The 18,450-nt window shown below is 39.8% G+C and overlaps 1 protein-coding gene across 7 annotated transcripts in view; it reads right to left on the reverse strand.

The window, feature by feature from the left end:
• PTPN13 (protein tyrosine phosphatase non-receptor type 13) overlaps positions 1-18,450 on the reverse strand; it is a 114,086-nt gene that overhangs the window by 8,756 nt on the left and 86,880 nt on the right. For 5 of the 7 annotated variants that reach the window (XM_071555753.1, XM_071555746.1, XM_071555748.1 and 2 more), the window contains exons 23-40: positions 17,937-18,068; positions 17,227-17,693; positions 16,126-16,269; positions 14,097-14,190; positions 13,209-13,294; positions 12,231-12,393; positions 11,157-11,371; positions 10,967-11,065; positions 8,934-9,295; positions 8,572-8,746; positions 7,108-7,266; positions 6,722-6,893; positions 6,410-6,620; positions 4,674-4,744; positions 3,047-3,108; positions 2,219-2,375; positions 1,712-1,888; positions 384-466 (exon numbers count right to left, since the gene is read on the reverse strand). In XM_071555753.1, coding sequence (XP_071411854.1) covers positions 384-466; positions 1,712-1,888; positions 2,219-2,375; positions 3,047-3,108; positions 4,674-4,744; positions 6,410-6,620; positions 6,722-6,893; positions 7,108-7,266; positions 8,572-8,746; positions 8,934-9,295; positions 10,967-11,065; positions 11,157-11,371; positions 12,231-12,393; positions 13,209-13,294; positions 14,097-14,190; positions 16,126-16,269; positions 17,227-17,693; positions 17,937-18,068 — 3,029 coding nt within the window. The remainder of the gene's footprint in view (positions 1-383; positions 467-1,711; positions 1,889-2,218; positions 2,376-3,046; positions 3,109-4,673; positions 4,745-6,409; positions 6,621-6,721; positions 6,894-7,107; positions 7,267-8,571; positions 8,747-8,933; positions 9,296-10,966; positions 11,066-11,156; positions 11,372-12,230; positions 12,394-13,208; positions 13,295-14,096; positions 14,191-16,125; positions 16,270-17,226; positions 17,694-17,936; positions 18,069-18,450) is intronic. The other 2 variants (XM_071555752.1, XM_071555751.1) reach the window with 2 other exon arrangements.

Below are 18,450 nucleotides of genomic sequence, written 5' to 3' on the forward strand. Positions count from 1 at the left end.
AGGAGAAAAAATTTCAAATATACATTTTGAATAGTGAAGTCTATAGAGCATGAATTGTGACTGCCTCCCTTCTTTGAGCAGGACTCCGTGAAATCTTGGATTAAATACCCAAAATACCATTAACAGAGTAGTTCATCACCACTCTTTTTGAAAAAAACCCATATATTCTTTGTTCTTTTATATAGTTAATTTATGATAATCATATACTATTTAAAAATAAATGCTTGTACACCATTTAAACCTACTACTGACAATGATGTTCTCATTTAAAGGACATGTAAAGTTATTTCCACAATTTCTATGTCAATAAGAAAAATAGCAAATTCAAATAGTTCCCATGACACCAAAATCAGCAAATGTCTGACAGATTCTTGCCATCCTACCTCTGAAAAATCTTCAGGTAAAGACGACCCATCACAGTCTGTGTCTTCAGACTTATCTTCTGTTCCCTTTCCATTCATCTCTACTAAACAGGAAAATCAGGAGATGCAGCATAAACACAACAAAAGATGCCCAGGAGCCATCCTATTGCAGATGTAAACCCTGTTAACACCTGTCTGGCATTACACAGGGGAATACAGGTGCCAGAATAATCAAGAAACACTTTTTAAGTCCCTTTGCTACCAGGGTGTTGGAAAAGAGCTCCTGCCATACAGGATAATCAGATTTTAGGCTTCTTTATTTTATAGTGGGAACAGATGTTGTGGTATGTGACTCTTTTTGCACAACTAACAGATTATCTGTGTCACAGCAGAAATGGATGGACAAGCTGGTACTACTAAGTTATTATATTCTCATGTCAATAGTTTTTCTGCAATTCAGTCACATTTACCAGGAATAGGTCTAAATCAGGATTCTACTTGCTTTTTGTATTACCAAAATCTAATTAGGACATGACAGATAAAATTGGACTTGTATCTGTCTGCTATGGCAGCACCCTGCTGTCATATCTTATGGATTCAATTCATCTCCAGTTGCAAAGGACAGATGCCAGCTACAAGAAATTCATGTTACTTCTCAGCTGGCACAGCTGGAACCTCCATGATTCCTGATTTCTAATGCAATAATCAATGGCAATAATCCAATGATGTTGAGGTGCATCAAAAGTGCTGCAGTAATTATAATTTTGGAAGGTGTACCTTGAGTTTTAGAAAGAATCTCTACCGAAGTAGCAATCACCTTTCTCGAATTTGCAGAGCATAGTGTGACACCAGAAAGAAACTACAAATCCAATTCCTCACTAAATTTCAGTTAATAACAAGGGGAGCTGAGGACTTGGAACTAAGGAAGAGAAGGGTACACAGACAGAAGTAGGTACTGAAAAAAACCTCAGTCCTAAAAGAGACAAAGCAGGCTGGCAAATTGTTTTTGAGAGATCTCAACAAATTTCCAAGTTGTGCAATCTGTAATCAATGAAATGTTGAAACGCTTCAAGCAATTCTAACATGACTGTAACTGCAGGACCAGGTACCTAAACAATATGAAAATCACTCAAGAGATGAGAACGACAGAATGGGATTGATTTTCCCAGCAACTTACTAAGTTGCATCTGAATCAGTACACGTTTGTCTGTGTTCAACTTGGGAAACTTTCAGTTCACACATCAATTCAATGTCAGCTCACTCTCTTGACAAATCAACTATTTCCTTGGCATCTTGTTTAAAAAGTATTTTGCTGTTAATGATATGCTTTTTTTAATTGCTCATGTTACCTGGCAGATGATCTTCTGATGCTGCCTTCTTGGGATGCAGAAGACTCTGAGCCTCTGAAGTTACATTATTACGATTTAAGAGGTTCTGGGCTTCCTCATCTACAACATCCAACAGATACTGGACAACATCATTGTGATCATCCTCATCATAATATTCATCATCAGGAATCTCTGTTCCTAAAGAAAAGTAGTACTTACTGGCAAGTTTTTCTTATACAGGATGGCTTGGGGTGGGGGGGGAAATTAAAGGGGCAGATAACATGGCATTATCTCTAGCTGTTATCATGGCTTTTCTTCATTTCTCTCTCACACAGAATCCTAGTTTCATAAATCTACTTTCAACATTGACTAATCCTCTAAAGCAAAGCACACGACTTGGAGATCATGATTGAAAATTGGCTGTCGGTCTAACATTGACTTATTTCAGCATATTCAACAATGCCGTGATTCTCCTGTACTTGTACAGTAAAGAGAGAATAATACTGTTCCCATCTCACCTCCTCTTACCTGATTTGTCAATGTGTTTAGAAAAATCTGACATTTGATTGCTAAATCCTAGGGAAGGTGCATCTCCTGGTCCTGAGAGATTCATTAGTCCCTTTGTATGATGGATGTTGTTTTCTGTATTTCCCTGAGAAGGTCCTAGGATGCCATTGCCATTTATCTAAGAGAGCAAAGAACAGTACAAATTAGCTCTTAAAGAGTCTGGCAGTTTGTTGAAGCAGCAACTAACCATTAAAAAGTTCTTTTCTCAGCAACAAATAAAAACACCTATTCATATCATGTTCTTATCTGAGATAGCTGGGTGATGGGTGAGAAGCTTTTAGGTGTGTTAAGGTTTCACATGAAAAGAGCAAATAAAAAAAATTTAAAGCACTATGAGGAAAAAAATATGTGGTGATGAAGAAGCAGCTCCTACAAGAGTAGTATTTAACATTATTACAACCTCTATAAAACATATGCAGGCTTCAATAATTTTAGTCCCACAACAAAGCATTTCTCAGAAAAAACTAAGTGGAAAAAAAAAGAAAACCACCTAGCAAATGTAACATGCAAGCATCTTCAGAAACTGTGAGCTGAACGCAGTTTTCTGAATCATAGCCTTGCATCCTTCTCATATGGCCATTTGTCTTTCAACAAAGCAGCCACAAAAAAGATCAATTCAAAAAGCTTGCATATTTTGTTATGGTCACTGCTTATTCATATGAACTCACAATAGGGGCTTGGCATACTTTGATTAATGGATTGTTTATTTAATTTATTTATTTTGAGAAGTGTGTAAAGTAGAACCTTTTCTCTGGTTAATGGTACCAGGCACAACAGAAGAATAGTTACCTTCGGACCATAAGCGTCAACAGTCTTTACTATTTTATCACAGGGATCACCACAGGAACAGCCTAAACAAAAATGGGTAGAAGACAATAACCTCACAGTAATTTTTTCACAGAAACTAAATTAGTCCTCATCAATTATTTTTATAAAAGAAATAAGGTCTTTAATATTATGCTATGACACGAGTAGCATTTCTGCCTACCTGGTTTCTGAGTGCCGTCAAACCCACATCTAACTGACTATACTTCACAGTGGCCTTTTGAATGTTATATTTAATGGAACCAGAAAGCATGAATGCTAAAACAAGCAACCAACTCTAAGCAAAGAGAAATGCTGATAAATAATTTAACAAGGTACAGAGGACTCAGAACTTTTGGGAACAAGGCTGATACTCTTTCTCTTGAACTGTACAAAATACAATGCTACAATCACGTGTCACTGACTACAGGTTTTTTTTTTCTGAAACACCACTTGACATCTGGGTCTTTGTTCAAAGGTACCTTTCCCTTCTTGGTAAAGAGTGACACTGTGATATCAGAGACCACTGCCTGCCCTAGAGGTGCCATTACTAGTATTAGAAATGAGACCACGTGGAAGCATAGGTGATATAAACCCAACTCCTAGTGAAGTTCTGGATTTTCATATACTTTATGCTTTTGTAAATGAAGGAACCTGTAGATGAAATAAATGAAGATTGAAAGTAACCTTACATCTTGTCATGACCTATGCATGACAAGTCATCTACAGGAAGGGGGTTTGAATGGCATCTTTCAAGCTTTGGTTATAGGACTTGTTCCCAATGAATACCTTGACTATGTTTATTGAAACAAAATGAGTAGCATACTTGGAAAACATGGGAGCAATATTACTGTAGGAGTTGCAATAATTTTCTCAGGGGAGATCAGTATTCCAAGCTATCAGAGTACATTAAAGGAAGTAAGAAAACAAAACTACAATGAATCAAGACAAATGCAAAGTGCCACATTACAAAGAAAAAGGACATGCCTGAGATGGTAAATAACTGTATAAGCAGATGCTGTGCACAGAAATGTAGGTGGTAAAGGACCCCGAGCCTGAGTGAACAAGGAATTATTTAGCAAAAGGAAGTTAATCTCACTCAGGAATTATGAATAGGAATGCTGTCTACACAACCTGGAAAAAATTCTTGCTGTCTGCTTGGCACTAGTGAGCCTCAGCCAATGCCATGTATGTGACCAGAACCACCACTGAAGGGGAACAATAAAATCAATTTGGGCTCTTTTGGTCTTGAAAAGAGAAGACCAATGAGAGACTCGAAGCCCTCTCCAATGTAACAAATGAACACTTTTATGTCTAAACAGAGGAAACAACAACATCACTATTATTAATAGTAGTAGTAACAATTATGATAATTAACTGATTGCTTTTTTTAACTCCTTAAAAGACAGGCTTGATACTAGAGAGACTATCAAAGCTACATGAAAAATGGAATCTTAAAGAGACAATTGCTGAATCTCTTTTCATGTGGGTTTTAAAAGAATGATCAAGTAAACAGCTGATCATAGCAAGTTGGAGTAGGATAGTATCTTAAGGCCCATATCAGTTCCTTCACTTTATAAACACTTGGAATGAGTAAGAATGCAAAGCTTACCATTAGCTTTCACTGGCCACAGATTTGAGTTATCAGGGCTTTTGGATTTTGGGAGCACTGCATGACCATCTCTAAGAAAACAAATATTTACAGAAATCTTCATTAAAAAAATAAATCATGGTAATCATCACATATTGATCTAAATAGTACTATTGGTAAGACTGCTAATCATGCTTTCTATTACAACAGTTTTGGAATGCTTAAAATATTCAATGACAGAGAGTAAGCAGTGGTAGTTAAGTAACTTTCTACTTCAGGGAACACTAAAGAGTTCATAAGAATTGGACTTTCCTTCTGGATTCTGACAAAAAGATTGAACCTTGCAGCCCCAGGACTTTACAACTCCTTCCCTTTCTGGGATAAAATACAGTGGGAACAAGAGAGGGAGAGAAGAAGCAAGAAACAGCAGGCATGGCTGGAAAACTTTAAAAAATGAAGCAAATGTTTCAGTGTCAGGTAAACATTGAAACAGAGTAATGTGGAGAGGTTTTTTACAGTCTTGCCAAAAAGAACAGCAGGAGTCAGTGAAAACACAATGGCACACTAGGAGCTGTACCACAGGGTTTTTACATTCACTAGTGTGCTGGGACATCCATGGGAGAGTCGAATTATTTAAGCAAAACCTTTTTATCTCATTTTTATGATTATAGAAATCTCAGTAGCAGCTTGAAGAAAAAGGAGTATTTGTATCAACTGTGCCATATTTTGAAAATGGTATTTTCATAGAATCATTAAGGTTGGAAGAGTACTCCAAGACCAAGTCCAGCCTCTGACTGAACACTAGCATGCCAACTAAACCACAGCACTAAGCACCATGTCTAGTTGTTTTTTGAACCTTTCCAAGGATGTTGACTCCACCACCTCCCTGAGCAGATCATTCCAATGCTTATCCACCCTTTCAGTGAAAAAATTCTTTCTGATGTGCAACCTGAACCTCCCCTGGTGCAGCTCGAGGCCATTTCCTTGTGTTCTGTCACTGATTGCCTGGGAGAAGAGAATAACCTCCACCTTGCTACAACCTCCTTTCAGGGAGTTGTAGAGAGTCATAATGGCTTCCCTGAGCCTCCTCTTCTCCAGGCTAAACAACTCCAGCTCCCTCAGATGCTTCTCATAGAACTTACTCTCTAAACTCTTCCCCAGCATTGCTGTCCTTCTCTGGATTCGCTCCAGCACCTCAAAGTCTTTCTTGTAGTCAGGGGCCCAGAAATGGACACAGCACTCAAGGTGTGGCCTCTCCAGTGCCAAGGACAGGGGGACAGTCACTCCTCTGGTCCTGCTGGCCACACTCTTTTTTGATACAGCCCAGGATGCCACTGGCCTTGCGTGCCTGGCCACGCTGCTTGCAGGCTCATGTTCAGCTACTGTAAGCCAGCACCCCCAGGTCCTTTTCTGCTGGGCCATTTTCCAGCCACTCTTCCCCCAGCCTAGAGCACTGCCTGGGGCTATTGTGGCCCAAGCGCACAGGCTCTTCTTGAACTCTTGTAGTTCATAGCTGGACACAGCTTTGTATTACCAAGAAACACAAAGCACAGCAAGTACCAAGTACCCTTCTGCTTCACCACAGCACAAGAACTGTGAATACACAGATCCTTTCAGTGGCATCAGTCCTCAATTACATGCCACCTAGTACCACTGTGGTGAATTTCTGTTATACCAGGAACATGTTTGACCCTTACATTCAAATAATCATGCAAGAAAAATAAAGCATATAGGGAAGATTTGCTTCCAAAACATACCTGGTTGCTTTGAGCACCACTTTTGGAAGGTATGTTTCCAGCATTCTTCTGGCTTCTTTCAGAGTCATTCCCTGTGTGCTTACTCCATTAATGTAATGGATAATATCTAGTACATGGAGACTCTCATCTCTGGCAGCAACCGATTTGGGGAGAATGTCACTGATATACACAACTTGATAAAGGCTGTCATGACCTCCTGATAATGACAAACCTTTGCAGGAAAAGAGGGGAGAAAATAACAAATCAAGCTTTCTTTGTAACTGAAGGGGAAAATTTTACTATAGGGCAAAAAGTAGTGCAATTGTGCGTTACCTAGCTCCTCCTTATGGCACATTAGTGTAATATCAGGCAGTAAATGAGGCAACACTGGCATCTTTGGTAACTCCAAGACACGCCCTAGCACCAATTTGACAGTCCTTGGGGCAGCACGGAGAAAGTTTACTGCGTCAGTATGGCTCATGTTAGTGACATCAATGTCATTAACCTGCAAAACCAAAAGCAACAGAGAAAAGCAGCATTACTGAGGAAGTATTTACTGCTCTTCCTCAAGTGCTATCAAATTATATCCCTCAGAAGATCCATGCCTTTGTTCCTTAACCACATTTGATGTGGCTCACAACAGAGCTCACTTATTATTTGTTTTAACTCAAAGTTGTCCTTTTCATACAATCCCTCTATGCAAACTTTAATTGTCTCACTTTTATCAGTCGGTCTCCAGGACGCAGTCTCCCATCACTTTTGGCAGGATCCTGGACAATGTCATGGATGTAGCAGCCGACACTGTCATTACCTTTGGTCACCGTAAAACCCAGACTACCCTTTTCTGACTTTGTCATTGTGACTCGGAGCTCTACCTCCTGGGGGAAGAAAACAGCACTTTACAATTCAGACAGTCACAAGAAATATGAACATTTTACGGAGATTAAGACAGTTTGAAACAGACAACTGATTTACCTATTGATTTAAGTAGAATGCAAGCCTGAACAGGCTCAGTTTAGCTGTTTCAAGTAAGCGTCTCTAATGGGCTCTGACAGAACCGAGTATGTTTTGTGTGGAGCTAACCTTGGGCCAAAGGCCTTTCATTGAAACAAAATTGTGAAAGCTCATGTCAAAATTAACACTTTATTTTACCTCCAACTAGCTGCCATATAAAAAAAAGGCTCTGTGTTTTTAAATAATTTAACACATCACAAAGTATTCAGAATAAAGTAAGTGAACGTTCCTACAGTGAACAATCTCCTACAGTAAGATACAGTAACATAGCTTATCTTGGAATTGAACATATGGATACATTGAGCCTATTTTAATTAGCATTAATTTTGATTTGAAAGATATGGATCTGTCTCATGTGCACTTAAAAAAATCACAGAGCATCAGGAAAGTTTGAGAAAAACTTCTGAAGAAGGGACTAAGGAAAATATAATTTTGTTTCTTGTTGAAGTGGAGTATAAGCTAGAATAGCTTTGTAAGCTGAAAGACCTTCACAATGAGACATATCAATGCTCAATTTGAATTTTTTTTCAATCTTGAAATAGATAATTTGAGGATATGGATGCAAAAGTCCTCTCTGATACACAAGACACTTCTGGGGTGGCAAGAAGCTATCTCAGAAGAACCTCAAAAATATGCTGCATTTTGCAGCAGAGCAGAAGGTCTTTGAGATTCATAGTTATAAATGCAGCAAAGAACAGGGTCCTGCTCCTGCTGCTCGAATTTATCCTCTGATCTCTGAACAACCATCCAGACAACTAAAAGGGCATAAGCAAGATATTTGCCATTTCAGCTTCCTCTGAGTACTTGGTTTAGAAGAAGGTAACTGTTTAATGCCAAGTTTCCAGGGTGAAATGATGCATGAAATAGACACATACACATCTACCTATGTAGACATGGATGTCTCCACATTCACAGAGGGAAATGCATCAACTGAAGAGCCCAGAGAGAAAATGCCTGCAGACATTGCATGAGAAGCTGCAGTTCACTGATTACAAATGACATTTATAAGGCACACGCCCAGGTTAATGCAAGTATAACTTACAACTATCCCTTTGTAAAAGAATGTGCTTAACTTCTACCCAGGCACTGCCAGTATCATGGCTAAAACAACTTGCAGTTGACCACAGCAGTACAATTTGTGCTACTGAAAGACAGAAACAGGAAATTACTGGCTCGTATTCTTCAGCAGTTTTTTCCAACTGGGTGACTAATGAATCCATTTCTCCCAGGTGTGGAGTCAGCTCAGAGACAGGAGTAGTATAACAGTCATTTATTAAAATGGATGTGGTAACATCAGGTACAGTTCTACATGTTGGGATCACTGGCAAATCCAATGGCAGATTACTGTAAATAAACCAGAAAAAAAAAGAATAAGTACAATGTGGCTGGAACTCATAAATTAATATATGGACCAATACTGACTTTATGCACATCTAAAAAGCAAAACAAAAAAGTGTTTCCATGAATAGGTCCAATAAAACATTTTGTAAAGATTTCTGCAATATTACAAAGGTCATTAGCAACAGCATACCTGTCCTCAAGCTCTGTCTTGCCAAGAGCCTCTTGATCAGGATATAGGATGGTGCGAACAGCCTCCTTCTGACCACCATGTGCCTCATACTGGCTCTGTGCCCGTGTCTCAGCTTCGCCTGAGGTCTGATACAGTGCAGAACTCCAGCCAAGGCCCACCTGTGCCGCTGAGTCTGTCACCTCCTCATCGCCACTTCTGCTGCTGTCACTGTAACTGTCTCTTCTAGAGGGAGATTTGAGCCTTTTCTTGCTCAGATCAGTAGTTTCATTTTCATCTGAGCTGTCACCTTGTTCTCCATTTGATGGACCAGAAACTTCTCTATTGACCTCTGGAAATACTTGTTGGGGTGAATGGATGGGAGTCTACAGAGAGCAAAAACATTTAATTCATCATAATCCAGTTTTGATGACAAAAGAAAGTTTCGAAGACTGCATAAAATTTCCACAAGCAAGTAGTCAGTGGCTACTTCCATTTAGATGTTGACTCAATTCTGTAAATATATCAGTTTCACCAAGTTCAACACAACTTAGCCAAGATGCAGTGTGCAAAACTTTGCAATATATACTGCTTAAAATCAGACATTTCATCTAAGGGTAACAAATATATTCCTGACTTGAGCTTCAGAAAGCCTACTGACAGATGCCTTCAAGTTATGCCCAGCAATCATCTGGGCAACTATCACAAAATCCCTTCCAACCAGAACACAATGCTGACACTTACAGGGCAAGTGAAGTCAAACCAATCTCACACAGAAGGGAAACAAGGGAGCTTTCAACCAAAAAGCTACCCAACAGACTACAAAAACTAAGATAATTTATGCCAAGTGGCAACTGTTAACCCAGTTATTAACTCCCATGAGAATGAAGAACAATTTTGCCAATAATCACATATTCCCAAGAATGATGCCAGCTAGCAGACGGACAGAATTTAAAAACTTCATTTCTGCTTTTATGGCCAAATTCTTGTGTTCATTAACACACCAATCTGTGATAATATTATAAACAAAAATTGTCATTTGTTCATTGGCTTTCCTCTTCTTTTAATATATACACTGTTTTATTAAAGTTATTCCAGTTACAAACAGGTTTATTACAGCAGTAGCTATTTATTAGTTTTTACAGTTGCTTAGCTCTTACTTCAATTTTAACTTCACTTAAATTTGTATTTGTACAATTAAGGTTCACTCATTAGACTTGAATTATTTTTTTGTTTAAGAATAATATTAGAATAACTTAGAATCAAAGAATCATAGAGAATATCCTGAGATGGAAGGCACCCACAAAGATCAAAGTTCAATTCCTGGTCCTGCCCAGGACAGCCCCAAGAATCATACTATGTGCCTGAGAGTATTGTCCAAACACTTCTTGAACTCTAGCAGCCTTGGTGCTGTGACAAGTGACCTGGGGAACTTAAACTGAGGACTTGTCTCCACTAGTTTTACACTTTCCTTTATTATGGAAAGCCTAACTTTCAGGCAAATTGTCCTCTATATTCTATTGTGCTAAAACACATTTAATTTTCACCTCTTCAAAGTACCATAAAATGGTCTTCTGTTCTCTCAATTTATTTATTGGAACATTTCAAAAATATTCTTTGGGACACCTCTAATTTCAAGTAAATATGGCAACCATTTCCCTGTTTTCACATGCATCAGCACCAGACAAACTGGTGTTTTGCACAATATCCCTCAGAGAATCACAGAAATACCCAATCTCTGTTTGATATCGAATTCAAACCACTGGGCTGCAAAGAAATTTCTGCCACAGAAACAGTGTATTAAACCAATTTCCCATCCCTTAAGTCACAAAATGGAGGAAAAAATTATTAAAGCCCTGCCTTCCTTTCAGATATCCACAAAATGCTTAGTGCACTCCTAAGGGATTCACTCCAAGAACCACATCTATGTGAGCACCCTCCCCATTTTTTCATCTGCACCTTCCATTTAACTAACTCACACACCAGATCTAATCAAAAAACCTTAAATAGCAAACAACTAAAAACAAACAAAAAACCCCACCAGTCATACATCTTACCAACAATGAAGGATCGATGTCTGGCAGTATTCCAGATGGTGGCCGACAAAGGAGAAGAGAGACTTCTGGAGATGTTCCCCTCAGAGCAGAGATGACTTCCTATAACCACAGTGGCATTCATTGTTAGTTACAGCTGCCTCAAGACCTGCAGAACTACCACAGTATGAGTTTCACTACTAAAGATACAAACCTGCTGCGATAATCCCTTTAGAGATGCCCCGTTGACTTTCAGAATGACATCCCCAATTTCTATTTGCCCACTTTCTGCAGCAGGCTGCCCAGGGAAGAGCTTTTTCACCCTCACAATAGTTGATCCCAGTTGCTCTGGGGTAAGGTTGTCTTCACGGCAGAAGCTGAACCCAAGGCCCGAGCTATTCTTCAACAGCTTTACCTCAAATGTGTTCTCTGCAAAAGGATCATTAACTTATTATTTTGTGCATCACAATGGCCATGAAAAAAAGTGTCTGGAGCTCTTATTCCAAACACGACAATGCACAATCTCCTCCTCACAAGATTCTCCCACTTTATTGACCAAAAGTGTTACCTAAAAGATCCCTCCAAGGTAAAGAGACAAAGTAATCATGACTTCTCAGTCTGCTCATTTGCACTGACAATATCAATACACAGAAAGGCAGAGTGTCTCGAAAGTACTATTCCCCAGGAAGTCCATTAAGGAGCCTTTTGAAGCCCTGAGTGACACTGGGGTCATTGATCAGACATTAGCAAGAGCAGCAACTGGAGTTCCTGGCAGACAGGATAAATCCCACAGAAGAGGACCCAAAGGTATCCGCAGTGGTTTCATCATCAGGGTAGGCTTCCCTTCACTCTCACAAGTCACCAGCAGAAGAGGTTGAAATATGTCAACCCCTAGTCAGCTGCTCACTTCATGTAGCTCTTCATGTCTTCTCTCACCTAGACAGGAACTGCAGGACGTACAGGGCATATGTATCTAATTATCTTAATCTCCCTTTGGCACTCTTAGCAACACCAGCTACAGCGACTTGGCATGTTAAGACTGGTGAAACTGGGAAACAAGAAACAGTGAGAGAGTGAACAGCTAATAGTTGCCAAACAAAGTAACCAAGATGTGAAGGGAAATCTTAAAAACAAATGCAACAGCACAAAGAAAGAGACAGCAATATGTGCAGGGGCTTGGTATTTATTTCTACCAGCTTCAGCTCCTGCTGTTCTAAGAACTGAAGAAAACTATCATGAAGCTAAAGGATGCTTTGACAGTTAAGACAATTATTCCATGTGACCTGACCTGCAGTGACAAAGCTGTAATCTTTGGCATTTGCAGATGCTGCCGCTGGGTTCTCCTGTGACTCACAACGCCCCACCTGATTTAGAGATGTGCACTGGGGTGTTGCTGAAGTGTGAGCCTTAGCCCCTGAAAGCTGACCTTTTTCCAATAGCAGATGCACCACCTAAAGAGATGAAACATTCTCCAGTTAAATGGCAACAGTAATGGAGATAGCACAGGGTTTTGTTCTACCTTGTCAGAGTCCTAAGTTTTACAGCAGCAGATTTTATAGACACTCCTCTCCCTATATGTCCTCATTTGTTCCTTATTTTTTAAGGATTGTTAAGTGAAAACCTCCAAAATGCACTAATGAAATTGCAAGATACTTGCCCACACACAGTAAGAAGGGGTTTTCTTCCAATAAAGCTGTGGGAGTGTTCAGAAGTGTCAAAGATAGTGTAATTTTCACATTTGTACAGGAAATAAAGTTATAAGCATTTTACAAAGTGAACACACATAGTAGTCCTTAGCAGTTCTGAATGTGTACATTCAATCACGATTTTCAGGTAAATAATAGCACTATTAAATGAGGAGACTCACTAAACAGAATGAAGTGCTATCCAAAAAGACCAAGACTCAAGTAAAGCTACCAGTGTAGCATGCAAACATGGAGGTCCTTGTCTCCTCAGTGGCTCAGAACTGCAGCATGCTGCTACACCTGCTTTCCAGTTCGTGCACCCAGGCTTGCTTCCTAGGAAGGCCAGAAACTGGGAGAAACCAGTTCCGTACAGACCTCACCCATACACAGAGCCAGAATTTCACAAGAGTGGGTGGGAAGCAAGATCTGTGGGCCAGGATCCAAGGAGTCTGAGAAAGCACACCTGAAGTGATTATGACACTGGGGAGAAGTTCAGTCTCTTTTCCAGAGAATTTCCAGTCTCTTTTCATTCATGAAGAACTGGTTTACTACAGATAGGAGTAGAACCAGCAGCCACTTACCTGTCCAGTGTTTCGCAGTGTTTCAACAGCTTGCTTATGGGTAGCACCTTCCAAACTAATCCCATTGACAGAGAGCACACGGTCACCTACAAATGATAAATAATTTAAGAAAAAATAAGCAGAACGTCACCTACAAAACATCTACGATGCACAGAAATCTTCAAGTCTCAGCTAACAAGGACAGTTTTTTACATAAATTCTCCCTCTTCTCCATACTCTGAGTCAAGAGGAGAACTTAGCAAACAAACTATATGGTTGGACTCAAAGGTCTTTTCCAGTCCAAACAATTCTATGATTCTATGAAATAATCCCATGTCAAAATTAGTGCTAACCAACAGAATAACAATCTGTCACAAAGCTCAGATTCTTTTATTAGAAAGAAATCTTAACTCTACAGTGGAAATTGTCACTTCAGTAAAGAATGTGGTCTGGCTCACAAACAAGAAGACTTGTAACAATTACCGCATTTTCTGTACTGAGTTGCCAGGCATGCCCAGTAAGAAGATCACAAATAATACAAAGGCCTCTCTCTCCATATTTGGAACAGAGAGGCATTTCTCCATTAACACAAGCTGCTATAGAAAATAGAAATCCAGCAGACTATCTCCTATTTTTCCCCTCCACAGTCCCAGCACTGCTGCTTCTACAGTTATTCTACACTATTTTTTTTAATCTGCACCTGCAGAATTACCTATCAAGGTCATATTTAAAATGACAACTGCAGTAGCTTAGAAGAACAGCTCTTCTCCCCAGCAAAAACGGTAAAATAACAGGAGGCAAACAAGAGTTCTTGTTTCTAGGCCACAGGTAATTGTCAAGTCCACCATAGACAGTTTTCTGCCCTTTTTTTCACATTGTGAGTTCCAAGTGAAAGAATGGGAATACTACCTTTTTCTATTCTGCCATCTGCTTCAGCTGCTCCATTGGGAATAATCGCTTTCACATAAATACCACCATGCCTTATGCTAGTATTGACACCACCCTAAAGAGAAAGCAAAAATAGGGTTGTTAGTCTTTTTGCAGTTAGAATACTTAATAATTAAACACAGTGTCACACAAGGAAAACTATACTTAGGAAGCATGTGGGCTATGGGCATGTAGAAAAAACAGGTAAACTATCAAAACCAAAATGTTATACCAAGCATGTTCTTTGCAGTCATGCAATTTACTTGAAGTGAAACTGGGGTGGGAAGATTATAAAAATACAATGCATGACAGTGCAAATGCATCCAACACAAACAAATGTCCTTCAGCAGAAATGTGTCTGCATTATGTCAGACTTCACATGCTTGCATGCATACCAAAGCTCAGAGATGTGCAGGAGCACAGCATGCCAAAGCAGAAGGTGCACACCCATGCAGTGTCATACTCCAATACAACTTCTCTTATGTAACAGGCAATTAAGGAGTGCTGCTTTCTCCTAGCTCTGACAACTTTGAAGGTCTCAGCTGAAAAAAAATTTGCTTAGGCTGAACTGACATTGTTTTTGGAGGGCCTCAGCCTTTCTGCTGATTGCAGAGGGGTTGGACTAGATGATCTTTAAACATCCCTTCCATCCCAAACTGCTGTGTGATTCTGGCTCGCTGCTGCTCCACAGACTTGGAGGGAAGAGGGAGACCAACACTATCAAAGTTCACTCCCAAAGCACACAGTGAAACATGTGAAAACTTAAAACAGTTGATTTCACACCTCTCCTCATCACCACTGTACAGTATTGCAATGTAGGGGCAGAATGCAGACCAAAAAAGCAAAGGTCAATAAAGATACCACCAGCTCACTCTTTAGGGGAACCCTTTGCATCAACTGGTATCTTCTGACATCTGCTACAAAGCCAATGCACACAGCAGGCCTGGTGTTACTCAGTAACAAATTCCTGCTGAACCTTTGTTCCTCCAACTGTCTCAAGTTATAAGCTTGACAAAGCCACATGACTTTGAACAGGCTGGGATGCTAAGATAACAGAATTTCATTCTGCTCCTCTTACAATACTAGCCATAAACATGAAAAATGTGCTAGGCTTGCAAACTGGTGCTCCACTTACATGCTTATCCGTAAGGCCATGTTTGGGAAAAGGCCAACTTAGTGCTAGGTATAAACAGCACATGAAAGCCAACAGATCCCAAGTACAGCTATAAAACTGTTTTCTATTCTTATAATTTAAGCAACTTTTCCTTTTTCAAATTGCCATGTAGTCTGGTGATCAATTAACCAGAAAAAATAGTTGAATATTAAAAATATCGAAATGCATTTTTTAATACAAGGATAAGAGCAGTGGGAAATGTGTGCATTTCAGTTATGAATTATTCTATTCTTCCCTGAAGTGTCACTTTGCAGTATGACAGGCCCTCAACATAAAACTACCTTCAAAATCTTATAGCCCAAAATTAGTCCTAAAAAATATTTTTTGTCTCATGTTGCAAGAAAGCAGTGTCAGCCAGGCCTCATTTGGATTTAAGTGGTGTCTGGTTTTTCTTCCTTTTATCCAGCAGAGGGAGAACACTGAACATGGTATATGCATGTGAGCATGCATGGAGTTTCTTAAATAACCCACTACCCCTTCCACTGCCTGCAGTGCCAGCCAGGGAGGGCCTCATTTCTTCCCTTGTAAATTTGCCACAGTATTGGGTAGCAAGGGACAAAGACCATCTTGCTTTTTGTACTCACAAAGCAGCATCTGTGATAAGAGTCTATAAGGACTTTGGGGCTCCACCATAAAACAAAAAACAAGAATTACTTAAAGGGCAGATGACAAGAAAAGGGATATAAAATACTATTATGTTTTAGCTTTGGTTAAGATTAATCACACATCAGTAAAACTATATACTGAACAGTGACTTCAGAAAGTATTTTGCTTCCTTGTAATTTAGCAATTTAATGGGTTGCTGGGAGTAGAGAAAAAGAGAAAACATCTAAAAACCTTGTCAAACAGTACCGTGACACTTATTCCCAAGCCGTTATCTTTTTTGGCTAGTTCAACCTCAAAGATATCTCCAGGTTTTAGAAGTGCTGCAGTAGCCTTTTTAGAATTCACTTTGTTTGCTGTATTCGCTGAGAAAGATTCCTTTATTAAGAAAAAAAAAGGAGAAAGAAAAAGAAACAAACAAAACAAAAAGAGACAGTGATTCACCATTAGAACAGACCTGTACAGCTAAGACCCTAAAGGGTGGGGGTTTCAATCAGACACAGCCAGAAGGAGTCCACGTGGCAAAGTACCAATTAGTAAGATTCTTAGGGGTCACTAGCACATAAATATGCTTGGCATTTAGCAACCAAGTCTTTATTGTCAAAATGAGTTGGCCACAGAATACCAACACTACAGTATTTCAATATTTCAGTATTACGGCAGCCTAAAGTCTGCTGGATTAATTTGCAGGAACTGCCACAACTTACTTGAATAACCTCCATCTGCTGAAAAGAGGAATGAATGTAAGTTGAAAATTAATTTGCAGTACTTGCTGCTGTGCTCTTTTGGAAAGGTGAAGCAGCAGGCTGTCTCTGATCAGAGCATGGCTCCCTGCAGAACTTTACTACACAAGCAGTTTTCCACAGATTAGATCGATCCCAAAAGACAATGAGTTCTGCTGCTACCCAGTCCAGATGCATCACTCCTACTTTAATCTATGAAAAACTTAATTAATCTGCCAGGTGAATAGACTTACCTCTAGGGATAGTCACTAGATTATGATCATATTGGACAAACACACAAAATTGAAAGGAGGTTTCCTACAGCCTCATCAAGTGCCCTGTACATTCATCCCAAAGGACAATCTGCCTCTATTAAGACATGTCCATCTTGTGACATTGGATAGCTGGAAAGTTGGTTCAAGTTACAGAAGGTATTTCCTCCACTTATTTTGAACAAAATCACCAAGCTATTAGAAATTAGCTACTAGCATTTCCTGCACACTAGGCTAGGCTGTTGTTTCCCCACATTCTTTCAACTTATTCACACCCAGTAACAGCTATTTTACTACCACTACCATACTGATGGGAAATATTCATATGAAATCCACTATGCCTTTTTAGCTGGCTGTTGTTCCTGACTGCCGGAGTAAGTTGCTTCATCCATGTCAGAATCCCCTCGGTCAGAATATTCCACAGGCTCCACTACCCCAGGCCTTTTATTTTTTGTTCGAGTACTGTCTGATGAGGATCTTCTCTTCTCATTCATTTTAGAAACCCCAGCCTGGAAATCACTGTAAAGCTGAGGATCCTGCTGGGCTCTACCACTGGCACGTTTGCCAAAGAAGCTGGCTGGCTGGCTCTGAGACAGGCTGGCACTCTCAGTTCTGGAATCCTGGGAGCTCATGCTTCCATCCCGCTTGCCTGCTGACAAGCCAGACAAGCTCCCCGAAACAGGCCTCTGGAGACCTCGGGACCGGTTGTGTTCTTCTGAAGAGGACTCTGCCTCATTGTCCTGCACCGACGATGGCCTCCTCAAATAACCCCTGGGTCCATTACTGATATGAGCAGTGTTAGACGATGCTGAAAACCAGGAGACAAGACAGTCATCAGGAGCTGGTAACATCTTATCTGCAGCATGACACGAATTTCTCAGCTTACAACCATGTAAGGTTTTACCCCTTCATATTATGCAGAACATTTCTGTTTATTGCAGCCAGTGTGTCCTCACCAAAGGTCACCATAACACACTTCATTCTGCCCCAGAACACTATTTCAAGCCTATACAAGCTAGGGTTGCTCTCAGAAGGGACTGCAGATCTCTACCTTTGGATAGCTTGTCCTTGGGCTGAGAGATAACAAGTGTTACGTCTTCAGGGGCATTCTCCAGAATTTCCAGCGCTGCATGGTGGCTGACACCTTCTAGACTCGTGCTGTTTATGGATATTAGTCGGTGTCCTGCACAAAAGGGTTTGTTCAGATAAAATCTAACATCCACATTTTTATCCATCAGTGAGAATACAGAGCACAGGTCTGAAAAGCTGTACACAATGCACAGATTAAAAATTACTACAATTCAAGTGATGCTGGAAAAGGGAACCCCGATCATTAAAAAAAAGTGCCAAACCCCAGACCAAACCACAAGAACTGGTTATATTTCCTCTTTTTAAACTTGCCAAACCTTTCCATATTATGATTTCTACCTTATTTTATGCTGTAAAAAAAATCCAGATAAAAAAGGAGAAATCAGAAGTGAAATGAGCAATATGCAAACGAGAATAAAAAAAGGGATATTTTACTCCTCCTCCTCCACTACAGTTATGGGTGTAGTATATTGTTA

Source organism: Pithys albifrons, chromosome 5, assembly GCF_047495875.1.
Source record: "Pithys albifrons albifrons isolate INPA30051 chromosome 5, PitAlb_v1, whole genome shotgun sequence".
Lineage (NCBI taxonomy): Eukaryota > Metazoa > Chordata > Aves > Passeriformes > Thamnophilidae > Pithys > Pithys albifrons.